This window comes from Triticum aestivum, chromosome 2D (genome assembly GCF_018294505.1).
Source record: "Triticum aestivum cultivar Chinese Spring chromosome 2D, IWGSC CS RefSeq v2.1, whole genome shotgun sequence".
Taxonomy (NCBI): domain Eukaryota; kingdom Viridiplantae; phylum Streptophyta; class Magnoliopsida; order Poales; family Poaceae; genus Triticum; species Triticum aestivum.
The window spans coordinates 21,365,406-21,379,730 of NC_057799.1; the positions used below are offsets into that span (position 1 = coordinate 21,365,406).

General features: G+C 44.6%; 1 protein-coding gene across 1 annotated transcript; it reads left to right on the forward strand.

Annotated features, from left to right (window-relative positions):
* The first annotated feature begins 3,896 nt into the window (after positions 1–3,896).
* On the forward strand, positions 3,897–10,875 carry LOC123048391 (putative receptor-like protein kinase At4g00960). Its single transcript, XM_044471502.1, has 7 exons — positions 3,897–4,719; positions 8,117–8,233; positions 8,323–8,435; positions 8,559–8,763; positions 8,859–9,096; positions 10,167–10,320; positions 10,437–10,875. The coding sequence occupies exons 1-7, from the start codon at positions 3,897–3,899 to the stop codon at positions 10,767–10,769; spliced, it is 1,983 nt and encodes a 660-aa protein (XP_044327437.1). The 3' UTR covers positions 10,770–10,875.
* The last annotated feature ends 3,450 nt before the right edge of the window (positions 10,876–14,325 follow it).

Here is a 14,325-nt window from a genome sequence, read left to right on the forward strand (position 1 = left end):
AAAAAATTCTTTTGCTTGCTTTTCTCCGGTCATCTTCATTTTTTGGCCTTTCGGAACACTTGCTTGAGTTTGGGCCATCGATTTTTGTAGCCAACATGTGCCCTACACATATACGGAGATGTTGACTGAGAGCATGGTGAATTTGAGTGCCCCTCTTGGCGATTTCGATGCATCATACATTGAGGTGCACGATGAGAATGAAGCTGATGATGATGATGTGCAAGAGATCGAGGAGGCCGACTATGATGCTAGGATGGGGAGGACCGACAACTACACGGAGACGGAGGATGTGTGCTTAGTTAAAGCATGGGAACGCATCTCTCTTGCCTCCATCACCGGCAAGGATCAAACGTATGGCAACTATTGGAAAAAGATTGAAGACAAATTTCATCAAATGATGCCATTCCCATCCGGTCGGAGCTTGAAGGGCCTTCAAGGCCATTGGGACACCATCAACAAAGCTTGCTCCCGTTGGTTCGGATGCTTGGAGCAAGTGCGGAATGCACCACCAAGTGGCGTCACTATTGATGATTAGGTGAGCATTCTTCACCTTCGAGTCCCTAGCCATGTGCATAGGAAGACTATGAGCTCATACTTGTCTCAATGTTTGTGTGTAGGATCATATCACCAACAAGTACTACAAGCAAATCCCGGCCTCCAATGGCCGGTCATTCAACCTTCAACATTGTTGGAAATTGCTCCGGGATAATGAGAAGTGGAGGGTGAGGGACAAGGAATCCCCTCCAAAAGAGAGGCATCAAAGTGGATGTTGAGGATGATGATGATAGTGATGATGCACCAAGAGGAGGAAGAAACAAGGGCAACCCGGATGGAAGCAAAAGGGAGAAAGCAAGAGTCAAGAGGACTTCCGAAGCAGTCACTTTGAGGGATCAAATTGGTGAGATGGCAAAGATGAAGGAGGCTATGCTAGCCAAGCATTGGGATCCAAAAGTTGCCATGGCCGAGAAGAAAGAGAAGCACAAAGAGGAGAAATGGGAAAAGAGGTGTACCTTCGAGGAGCGCAAGCTCATCCTAGAGGAGGAAAAGAGGAAGGACGAGAGGACCACCGAGGAGGACAAGTTATTGTTGATGAATCTGGAGGGCATTGATTCGATGGCAAGAGAATTTTGGGAGATGAAAAGAATGGAGATCATGCTCCAGAGGAAGATGGAGCTTCAAAATCTTATGGTCGGTGGTGGTGTTGGGTTTGGTGGGGGCTTTTCTTTCGGCAATGGTGGTGGTGGCCTCAGCATAGGTGGTAGTGGCGGCATCGGCATTGGTTGTTTCGGCATGGGTGGTGGTGATTCGGCAAGCCATGTGAATAGTGGTTATGGTGGCCGTGCTCAATCTTCGGTCCAAGTTCATGAAGATGGTGGTGTGAGCCCTCCGGTTCAAGTGCGTGAAGATGGTGGTGTGAGCTCTCCGGTCAATGTGGATGATGACGATGGCGGTGTTAGTGGCGACGTTCTTCGCAACAATGAGAATGTTGCTTGATTGATCTATGTCATTTGGGCATCTTTTGTCATGTTTTATCTCGCATTCATGAACCTAAACTTGATACTTGTTTGTTGCAGACGACTTTGGATGTGATGAACTAGTATGATGATCTACTAGTGATCTATATATATGATGATGAACTAGTTTTTATGGAATTGTCATGATGAACTTGATAAATATTTGTCTATAATTGTTTTTGCGGGACGGTGAGCCCTCCAGCGCGGAATAGATCCCACAAACGCGTTCCGCAAAACATTTGTGGGGCGGGTTTACGGGAACTGTTCAGCCGGAGGGCTCGCCGTTCCATAATTTTTTTTTGCTAGAGCCCGCAAACGACTTTTACGGGCCGGCCGTTTGCGGGATCTACTACAGATGCTCTAATGAGTAAGAGCATCTCTAGCAGATCCTGTAGACCACTATACCGCAAAATTCTTTCATGGGATACTGTAAAACCGATTTTCCGGTAGCGCGGACGGCACAACAGATTAGATCCTTGAAAGCATACCGCATAATTTAATCATAGTAGTTCCCGCCATCATACTTCACCGGAATTTAAACATAATTCATCGCACAAACTAAAACATACTAGATTAAACCTAATCTAACTACTCATCATCCTTCTTGACATCGATATGATAGTCCATCGCGGAGTTGTAGAGGACGAAGGTGAAGTCGTAATCCTCCTTGGCCGCCTCGAGCCGCGTGGCGACACCTTCTCCGGTGGCGACCGCCTCCTTCACTGCGGCGAACTCGTGCTCCTCCATGCGTAGGCGCTTCATGGCCGGCCAAAGGATGTCATGGAGGCAGTCAAAGTTCCTCCACGTTCGCGTCCCTTCACACGACACCAATCTTCCACCGGTGAGCGGATGGCGGAGCTCCTAGCCTTATCGTCATGACGGGCCTGCTTGTGCAGCGGCAAGCTGCAGCGCCCCCCTTGGCCACCACGCCCACGTCATCCATTAGACATCGGGGCGGGCCTTTTGTGGCTGTGCGCGTGACAACGATTGCCAGAGGGCGAGATGCATTTGTCGCCGGAGAGTGCTAGATTGCAGTGGAGGAGGAAAGGGGATTTGTTAGATGCAAACCCTAAAACGGCCAGGTTTGTCTATATATAGCGGATATGTCGCCGCCCGTAAAATTTGTATGGGACGAGCTTTTTTATCTGACCGGGCTAGAGATGCTCTATTGCCTACCAAACAGGTAGGTGGTACTCCCTCGGTTCCTTATGCAAGACATGTGCTGGCACTCTTGTTTGGAAGAGAATTCACCTGCTTGGTCTGTCACGCACATGGGCGCTTGGCTGCTGCTGCGCTCTCGTGAACCAGCCAAGGCCTGTTTTTGCCCAAAGCTGTGACTAGTGGCATCGAGTCCTTTTCTAGGATGGGGAGGATGCATCTGAGATCTGACTGTCACGAGTTTACACTCCATTGGTGTTTCCGTGAAGGCAGGGCCACAATGAGTTGACCCCCTTGCTCTACCGGAATCTTTCTTCCTATTTACAAGACTATCCATAATGAGAGATGAATGGTGACAAGTAATTAATGAGGAAAAAAAGACATGTGATAACATAGCAAATGGCGAAGCCACCTCTAGGCTGTGTAGTGACTACACAGCTCTTTGACAAAAATGTAATACATCAAGTATAAATCAAGCAAAAAACATAAAAATATGTATATTTGACTACACAACATTGAAGTGACTACACATGATTTTATTCCTGGCACCGTCACTGACATAGCTAGTTACTCATACTATTAGTAAAATCACACATGCCAAGACAAAATAAGTCTACAGCCTCGAGCTAGCACCAGCAAACCAACCCAAAGCATCGGAGGTCCCCATCCAAGGCCAGCCATGGCCAGCACCAGCCACCGAAAGGGATCCCTAGTCAGGGCCGTTAACCGCCGTTGGAGGTCAGCCCAACGCCACCCTAGGCGTCGGCGGCCAGATCAGGTTGCAATTGCACCAGATCACACCACCCGGACACCACGGGAGCGCTCCGAACAGCCCCCCATGTGGCCATGGGCGCGCGGTATGCATGGGATCCCATCATGGCCGCCCGAGTCTGCACCACCGCGGCCCGCCGCCATCCGCCATTGAGAGCCACCTGTGCTGAATCTCGCCATCCGAGGGAGGAGAGGGTCCTGCCGCCACCAACACGAAACAGGCTTTGCCCGACAGCTGCGAGGAGGAGAGGCACAGGCCCGGCGCCGCTAGGTTTCGACTCGGAAGTCGCGCTCGTTAGTCCAGTCTCTGTAGTATCATTTTTCTCCAGAAAAGGCCACAGGAAGTCACGGTCGTTAGCGGGACGCGCGGTGTAGCCCAACCACACGTTCGAGTGCTCCCCCCTTGGAACTGGCTAAAAGTATCCCGAGTGACCAGACCGGCCATTCACGCGCATGCCGTCCGTGATGTCTTCCCCAGCGCCGGCCCTTGTGCTCCTTCTCCTCGCGGCAAGCATGGCAGATTCCCAGGCGGGGCTAAACTGCAGCAACTCCTCCGCGTCTCCCTCCTCAGCACCATCACCACCAACGTCCAACACAACCAACAGCAGCGCGTACCGCAACAACGTCTTGAAGCTACTGGACGCCCTCCCCGAGGCCGTGCCGCCCACAGGCTTCACCTCCCACTCCTTGGGCGCTAGTCCCGACCGTGCCTTCGTCCGCGGCCTCTGCCACGTCGACTCCACACGGTCCGAGTGCCGCAAGAACCTGCAAGAAGCCGTTAACGACATCGGCCGTTACTGCGCCTCCAGTCGGAGCGGGGCAGCGTTGTACGACAAGTGCTGCATCACCTACGCCGATACCAACGCCTCGATCGGCTACGAGGATGTCTTCTCGGAGGTGTGGTATGAGGGCGACAAAGTGTCCGGCTCCGACCTGCTGGATAGCTACGAGCGGACCTACCACTCGCTGATGGATGGCCTGGTGGCGCGGGTGGCCAGTGGCTCGGCGATGTTCGCCACAGGGGAAGCTGTCTACGCACCCAGCGATCCGAATGGGAGGACGTACGGTCTCGTGGAGTGCATGAGGGACCTCAGCGCCGCGGAGTGCCGCCGGTGCCTGCAGTTGTTGGTACCAAAGCTACCGCTCTGCTGCGGAGGGACTGCGCAAAACTTCAACTGCCGACTTCAGGTTCAAGTATATGCCTTCTACGACCTGGCGCTCGACGCTCCGCCCCCGGCTGCTTCACCTGCACAGCAGCGGCCGATCTCCTCGCTCGGTGAGTAACTTAATCTGGCCATTAACATCTACCCTCAATCTCCATATACTTTTTGCCGCAAAGAAAATCACTGCTGCGAGAGGGTGTTTGGACCTTTGAGTTGACTAAAAAATGAAGGTGCCATATGGGACAGGGCAGGCAGTGGCAAAGATCTCTTAGTAAAAGTTCAAGCTTTCCCTCGCCCCCTGTCCTCCTACGGCCGGTGTTCCCTTTTTATGTCTCTGGCATATCTCTCATACTGTTCTCCTACTTAAATTAAGTACTCCCTCCGTTTCTTTTTACTCCGCATATAAGATTTGGTCAAAGTCAAATTACACAAAGTTTGACCAAATTTATATAAAAAATATGAACATCTACAATATTAAAACTATATAGTATAAAATACATTTCGTGGTGCATCTGATAATGTTGATTTCATATTGTCAATATTTATATTTTTTAATATAAAGTTAGTCAAACTTTACAAAGCTTGACTTTGACCAAACCTCATATGCAGACTAAAAAGAAACGAAGGGAGTACGAAAGCGCTCTTCCGCTCCCGAGCTCAAATTAAGTATCCCCACTTTGGATCCTTCCTTCGCCCAAGCCCAACCTCCCTTCCGTACCGAGTCCCCTCCCTGTTTTGATTTCTCCCGAGCAATTTTTGATTTCTTTTCCATTGGCTTTCCTTAAAATAGAATTGCCACACATTTATTGGGCTTACCAACGTTTTTCTTTGGTACACAATCACATTTACAATAAAATGGCCAATAAATCATGATGCTTGCAAACAGAAAGTTACTAATATTTATACACCCATTGCAATGCATGAGCAATTATCTAGTTTGGCAATAAATGACAAATCTCGTGTCGTTTCACTAAGAATGTCCTTGAGCAAACTTTGATCTGTGGCTAACCGATGCATTTTCATTTTTCATTTTTCTAATTCTTTTCCAACTTCTAGTGGGATGTAGTGTCTGCAGAATGACTGAATTATTCCTTTCCAATTTTCATTTTGCTAATTCTTCGCCTCTGCTCCTGCTGCCGCATACACCAGTGCTCACTCACACGGTCGCCCTACATGGGCTGGTCTAGTAGTGTCAGGTATATTTTTGTTTTCCTTTCTGATTATTTTTTCTTCACTTTTTTCTTTTCTCTTTTTTATTTTGGTTAAAAGATGTTCACATATAAAAAAAATTAAAATAGGGCATTTTTATCAAATGGGCAAAGTAAATCGGGACGTTTCAGATGTTCAAAGTAAATGAGCCTTTTGGAGCAAATCGGAATGTAAAGTGAGGCATTTTATCAAACAACACCTCTAATTAAGGTACACCCACTCTGTTGTACTTGTATAGGAGTACAACTAAGTTTTGATTGATCGAAACAATGGACAATCTGTATTAATTAAAGAATACATTTTTCTGAGGAAATTAAAAAATAAAGTAAAAAGATCTCTACCAGAAGGGCGCATATGATAAGGTAGGGAGGATCTGACTTGCGCCAAAAGTGTGGTGGCAAGTCTAAAATCCACAACAGTCTACATCTTGGACCTGCCTGGCCATAGAGAACCAATTGTTGGAATTGGCATTGAATATGAGAATCAGACTACAGTTGGACACTTGGACTTGGAGTATGCAATAGGTTAGATGTTTCAGTTGAAAACGTGTTACTCGAACCAAATACTCCAGATCACAATGGTGGGGTAGCCAAAACAGACAAGACAAACCTGGTAGGTTAGGCACAAGATCATAATGGGAATGGTCCAGGCACCCGTACGTGGCAGGCAGACTAGACCAGCAGTTGCGCGAGGATCAAGATGCGTCTTAATGGTCTTGCGGCCTTCCTCATCGATTGTATTATGTTAATTTATTAGACGGGCCCTGATCCATGTTGATCACTAAACCTCCTTAATAAATATTGTATCCTTGTCTATAGGTGTAAGACTAGCCATAGTGGAGAGTAACATACATTAGTAACATACACGTATCCCTTCCTAGACTATGTTATTACTTTCATAGTGGGTAGTAAGGCTAGCCATAGTGGTGGTTCGGATATGCTTGAATTGGTTCTTTAGAGCGAAAACATAGAATCTGGCTTTGGTGGTTGGATCCAATGACAGCGGCGTTTGAGCATCGCTTCCTTCCTGAAGGCATTGCTGTTGAAGAGCTTCATTGTCCTTGTTGTGTCATGAGATAGTTGGTGCGGATATGGCAATTGTTGTAGTTTGTCAATAGAGGATTTGATCATTTTGGTTTTTTCTCTCGCTTAGGCACAACTTTGGTCTTATATGACTTTGCTATTTGCCGGCGTGTTTTTATTGTGTATGTGTGCATTTGTGTTGACTGTGTGCATCCTAGCTATGCAGAGGCCGGGTGTGTGCTCATTGTGTTTGTATCCTCTTAATGCTTCATTTTGAGTCAATAAAATGCACCCTTTATCAAAAAAAAAAGTAAGGCTAGCCATAGTGGTTGTATCTTAGCTAGTATCATGCACTTGGAAAATAGCAAATACGATGATGTGACAGGCAATTAACGAAGAGAGAAGGTTAGAGTAACATAGGTAGATACCGTATCATAATTAGTGCTACGCAACTATGTGTTATGCATGGCAATAAATAAGCTCATCTATAATACTACTCTATGATACTATGTACTATAAATGTAGTATCATACACTAGTATCATATACATGATGCTAATATATGATACTCCCCACTATGAGTAGCCTAACATAAGTATGGTGTTATGCAAAACTTTATTTATTTGGTTATAGACTCATATTGTATTGGTATACGTGATGTTACTCATAGTATGAGTAATTAGCTAAATTACTCAAACTTTCTCTCTCCTCATTAACTCATTACCACATAGGCAAATTTGCTGAGTTGGACTCAATGTTACTGTTGAAGTTACTCCCACCGTGGCTAGTCTAATCATGTTAATTCTAACAGATGGTTCGTTTTTTTGGCTGGCCTAGATGAGGGATGCTTTGAGTACCATGTTTTTCTAGGGTTTGAGTACCATGTTTTTCTAGGGTTTGAGTACCATGTGAACCTACCCGAGGGTTGCTCTGACTACAATGTATTCTAAAAAAATTACAAAAAAAGTGCTAGCAAAAGACTAGAACCAGCGACCTCTGAGAACAGCAAATAGATTGCTACCAAAACGACACAACCAATTTTATTGACATAATTGGGAATCTATTGTACTTTACTATGTATTGAATGTTTATTAAATTCAAAAAATTCGGGATTTTTTGCTCAGTACGGGGATTTACCGGGGGCCGAGGAAATACATGCTAACCGCGGGAAATCTTGAATTTTCGTTTGGTGCACCACGGTTTTAGATGTTAATGATCGAGTAATTGGCCTGAGCAGTGACCGATACCGATGATGCTAAATCCCTCTTCAAAACATGCAGGAAAGAGGAGATTACAACATGTCATCCTTGTTGTTGGGACACTATTCGTCATAGTCGTCGTGCTTGCTTGTGTTCGCAGACAGAGGAAAAGGATCAAGGCGAATAAGGAACAACAAGGTATGTCATAATTCCTACAGAAGAGCACAAAGGTCCAAGGGGAACAAGAGAAGGTGAGGCATAGTTGAATCCCATGTTTCTTATTGCAGATAACGCAGGAGAGGGCATGAACTATATTAGTCTGGAAGTGTTAAGAGCTGCAACATCCAATTTTTCTATAAACAATAAACTAGGAGAGGGAGGATTCGGAGAGGTTTTTAAGGTATGTATTGTATGTTGTTACGAATAGCACATGAGAATACAAAACCAAACTAGTAATACCAGAGAGAATAATTTTGTGAATTATTAATTAATTTAATCCAAGAACAAACTTGCATGTACATAGGGTGAATTGCAGAATGGAATGAAAATAGCCGTGAAAAGGCTGTCGAATAACTCAGCTCAAGGGTTTGATGAGCTAAAAAATGAGCTAGTGTTAGCTAACAGACTTAAGCACAAGAATCTGGTGCCGCTTCTTGGTGTTTGCTTGCAAGAGAAACTGGTAGTGTATGAATATATGCCTAATGGAAGCCTACACACGAGCCTTTTCAGTAATTCTCCCAACTCATCTTGTTAAAACTTCACTACGCCACTAGTTCGCATATTATGTTGTTTTTAGTTCCAGTGGTGCATGTGTGTGTAGCAGATTCGGAGAAGGCACATCAATTGGACTGGATGAAAAGAAAGACAATCATCTCTGGAATTGCTCGAGGTCTATTGTATCTCCATGAGGAGTCTCGTCTAAAAGTCATACACCGTGATCTGAAGCCAAGCAACGTCTTACTGGACCTGGAAATGAACGCTAAAATTTCAGACTTTGGTTTGTCTAGAGCTTTCGGTGAAGATCAATCGATCGATATAACAAAACGCCCTGTTGGTACACTGTAAGTCTATGCTTCTGTGCTTTCTCGGAATATATACATGTCGATTGCCCACGATTCTTTAGTCAAACTAACTTAAGACGACCGTTTGAGTATATGAAATCAAATAACTTTGAGACTAATCCTTTGGGCGGCTGAGAAAAGAGTGAATAACTTGTAAAGAGATTTGATAGGGTTAGGCAGATGCCTTATTACTCCTTAACAATAAGAGATCCAGATTAGTTTGATGCCGCCATGGCTTAGCACAAGCATGGTGTTAATGTGGTCCCTCTGGACTAAACAGTTCAACAATTGGATCCAGTAGGTTCAATAGAGGCATGGTATCGGCAACCTTATAAAAATAACGAGTCACACACTAAGCATAACAATTATATTAAACTAGTGGTTGGGGCGCCACCCTCTGGCGCCGCTCGAGGGAGCTGTGCGCACGTTTTTATTTATAAATTATTTTAAAAAATCCTCACCTTCATGTAGAAAAAGAAGTAAAAAAGAAAAGAAAAAATCACCAACGCAGCCTACCGGTGATCGCCACTTTGCGTAGCCCTCTATTAAAAAAATATGTGGGGTCATCACCTCCATATAAAAAGGAAAAAATATTAAAAAAATTCCCCTACTTTATCTAAAAGTAATATCACAAAAGCTTTTTCACCGCGGCCAACCAGCTTGCACCACGTGGCAAGCATGGCTGGTTGGCCACCCATCACGCGACACTTAATGGGTTTATTGATTTACCAACTTTCATTAAATCTTAACTAGTCAATGTTTACGTGCAATGCACGTTAATTTGGAAGTATATTAAGTGCATGCGGATATTAAGTAGGATATTATTTGCGTGTTATTAAGTGATTAGCATTATTTTTGGCATGAAATTAACTGTACGCTAAACGTGTTGATCGCTCGACATTGAAGCAGTCTATGTCGTTGGATTGACATAATTTGATGGCCGAGATTAATTGGATCTGCCCCTTTGGGTCTTTTTATATTGATATAGATAAAAGCGGTATAATTTCTTCTTTACTTGTCGAGTAAAGCAACACTGAGCGAAATTGTTTATTTGAAACTAATAAATGCAGTGGATACATGTCTCCGGAGTATGCATATCGCGGTCAAGTCTCTACAGAGTCAGACATGTACAGCTTCGGTGTCATGGTTATAGAGATTGTGACTGGTCGGAGGAACTATAGATCACTTGACGATGATACTGCCTCCAGATATCTGCCCAGCTACGTAAGACCCGCACACATGTGATATGTGTACGTGTAATTTGGCTTACTCATTTGTCTAGACAACTGACCAACGAGCTGCAATTTATCTTTGAGATCTCTTTTATCTTTCTCGTTCAGGTATGGGAAAAGTGGAGAGCTGGCTCGATGGAAGAGGTGGTAGACCCTTCCCTAGGCGGGCGTTACCCAAAGAGCGAGTTGCTAAACTGCGTGCAAATCGGGTTGCTATGCCTTCAAGTCAATCCCAGCTCCAGACCGGACGCGTCAGAGGTGGTCCTCATGCTCGACGGCCACTCCACGTCCATGACTATGCGGACTCCCTCCAGGCCAGCGTTCTGCTTCCCACGACCTGGCGTTGTTAACCCGGCGCTCGGTTATGCCACGACCAGCGGCCAGCTGCCTACCACCGTTTCAGACAACGGCATGACAATTTCCGATCTCCAGCCTAGGTAGAACGATTAAAAAAATTGAATTTACTGCTCATAAGGGTGTAGAGGCACCCTGAGCTATCACACCTTTCTCAAATGGAACGTGTAGTCCATAACTGCTCAGTGTGACACCCTGGATTATGGCTCTTTTCTTGTTCTTTTGGTTTTTTTGGATTTTGATTTTGATTTCTTTTGTCTGGCTTTGTGGTATTGAAACCTGGGAAGATCATCTCTTCTTCCTCTCTCAAGTGGTTTATTACTCTAAAATACATCCTTAGGTCATGTCATTTCCATCCTAACCAACCACAAATTCTTTTCTCGGGAATATTCATTTTTTATTGAAGGAATAACCCTGTCATTCTCAAAATTCTCATAAAATTCCTATAATTCCTTTGGACCATATGGACCTCTGATATGTAAAAGTATTCCAGATTCTATGCTCATGGTGAGCACACCATCCAATCTTTGCTTCTGGTCATATTTTCATATTGTGAAGCAACTATATTTTATATTGCTTCATAATTTCTGAAATTTTACCAGGACATTCTCCTACCAATATAACCCCCCTCCACAAAATCTGGGCTCATTTAATTTAGCCAATAATCCCCAAGAATTTTCCTAAGTTTCTATCCAGAGAAAAGCATTGTGAAGAAAGTACCATTTTTGTATGTCCAAATGGTATAAAGTTTTTACAGTGCCTCCATATACCCAAATAATCATCCTCCACCAAATTTTAGCTCCATCTAATACTTCATGTGAGTGCAGCTTCAAATTCTATTTTCTGGATCAGATTGACAGTTGTGAAGCAACTATGATTAAACTTGGTCCAAATCATCTCAAATCACACCAGCTTTTTACTCCTTCCTACCCCTAGTCTCTGTGACAACTTGTTTTGCTAATTAACCCCGTCATTTGACTCAAGCATCTAGTCTAAGTTTGATGCAGGAAACTTTAGGTGATGCTACACTTCAGCACAAAGCTGCTTTAACCAAACTAAGCCCATAGTGGTGCTCCAGCAAGTAGGGTCCACACGGTAGACACTGTTTTCTGGGCAGAGTGCACCGCGTGTGCTTGTTCACGCGGTGACCGCGTGGATAGCTGGCGCCGTGCATGCCAAACGCGTGCTCTGGGCGTCGGACCCCTCGGCCGCCGTCCAAACGAAGAGCTCTCGACACAAAAGCATGTCCACAGTGTTGCCCATCCTCTCCTGCGTCCACGTGACCCCTCTGGACCCCACTTCTCCTCATTTTTCCTCCCCGGCACGCCACGTCGCACTGTGCACCCATGGCCGTCATCGTGTTTCTCTTGTCTTCTTCCCCCTCGAGCTCTCTCAAACCTCTGTTAGCTTCTCCACGTTGCATGCACCCTCTGATTAACCTCCCCTCTCCCCTCCGCGTGCCCCTCTCGGCTCCATCTCGCCGGCAATGTGTTGCCACGACCATGCTTGTCCCTGTTGCTTGCGAGCTACGTTGGGATTTCCTTGAAGAGGAGAGGATGATGCAGTACAGTAGAGATAAGCATTTCCCTTAGTTAAGAACCAAGGTTATTAGTCCAATAGGAGAACCACGCAAGACCTCGTGAATATCATCCACACACAAAATAACAAATAGTTGCACCCAGCGCAAACAAAGGGTTGTCAATCCATTGGTAGTTAATTGCAAGGATCAAATCTCGTAGTGATAGATAGATAAGCAAAAACACAAAAAAATGGTAAATAAATTGCAGCAAGGTATTTTTGGATTTTATACATGATAAAGATAGACCCAGGGGCCATAGTTTTCACTAGAGGCCTATCTCTAAAACAAAAAGCATACGGTGGGTAAACAAATTACTGTTGGGCATTTGATAGAAAAGCGCATAGTTATAACGATATCCAAGGCAATGATCATGTATATAGGCATCACATCCGAGACAAGTAGAACGACTCCTACCTGAATCTACTACTATTACTTCATACATCGACCACTATCCAGCGTGCATCTAAAGTATTAAGTTCATAAAGAACGGAGTAACGCCTTAAGTAAGATGACATGATGTAGAAAAAGTAAATCCAATCAATATGAATAAACCCCATCGCTTCCCCCTTAACGACAATGATACAAATACGTGTCTTGTACCTTTCTGCCACTGGGATATAGATCACCGCAAGATTGAACCCATCACAAAGCACCTCTCCCATTGCAAGATAAATCAATCAATCTAGTTGATCAAAGCAAACGGAAAGATCAGAGAGAAATACAAAGCTATAACAATCATGCATAAAAGAGTTCAGAGAAGACTCAAATAATATTCATAAATAATCTGATCATAAACCAACAATTCATCGAATCCCAAAAGACACACCGAAAAAGAAGATTACATCGAATAGATCTCCAAGAACATCGAGGATAACATTGTATTGAAGGACAAAAAGAAAGAAGAAGCCATCTAGCTACTAGTTATGGACCCGTAGGTCTATGGTAGACTACTCACACATCATCGTAAAGGCAGCAAGGTTGGTGTACAAGCCCTCCATGGTCGATTCCCCCTCCGGTAGAGTACCGGAAAAGGCTGTCAGCTGGGATCTGTTGAGAACATAAACTTGCGGCAGCGGAAAAGTATTTTGATTGGTTCTCTGTTGGTTTCCTGATTTTAGAGAATTTATAGAGTTGGAATTAGGTCAAATGGAGGAACGAGGGGCGCACAAGGTACTTGGGCGCGTCCAAGCACCTTCTGGCCTCCTCCCAGAACTTCTAGGGTCTGTTATGTCTAGAAAAAAATGTCAAAAAGTTCCATGGCATTTGGGCTTCGTTTGGTACAGAATTCCTGGAAAACCAAAAACAGGCAAAAAAAAACAGCAAATGGCACTTGGCACTAAGTTAACAGGTTACTCCCAAAAAATAATATAATATTGCATATAATTGCATATAAAACATCCAAGGTTGATACTATAATAGCATGGAGCAATAAAAAATTATAGATACATTGTAGACGTATCAGCCCCTCTCCTCGGCTCGCTACAAATAACCATCTCCCGAGCTTCTCGAGCACACCAGACTTCTCCCCACTCCCCTAGTACATCCCCTACCCCTCTCAATTGAGTTCGAGGACCTTTCCTCGCCTCCCACGGCCACCATGGCCGCCGTCACCCCTTGCTCGAATTCGAGCACTCCAGTCCCTCCCTCCCTTACTAGACTCCACCAGAGGCCCTCCACCTTCACCGCAAGCCTCCCCGGCACCCCAACTCGTCCTATAATCGGCTTTGCCGAGCTCCTTAACAATGGCTGATAACCCACAAGTATAGGCGATCGAAACAGTTTTTGAGGGTAGAGTATTCAACCCAAATTTATAGATTCGACACAAGAGGAGCCAAAGAATATTTGTAAGTATTAGCATTTGAGTTCACAATTCAACCACACCTGGAGATTAAATATCTGCAGCAAAGTGATCAGTAGCACAGTAGTATGATAGTTTTGATAGTAGTGGTAACAGTAATAGTAATGGTAATAGTTATAGCAATGCTTTTGTAGCAAGTGTAACAGTAACAGCAGCAGTAGTAACTTAGCAAGAACAATATATGGAAAATTCGTAGGCATTGGATT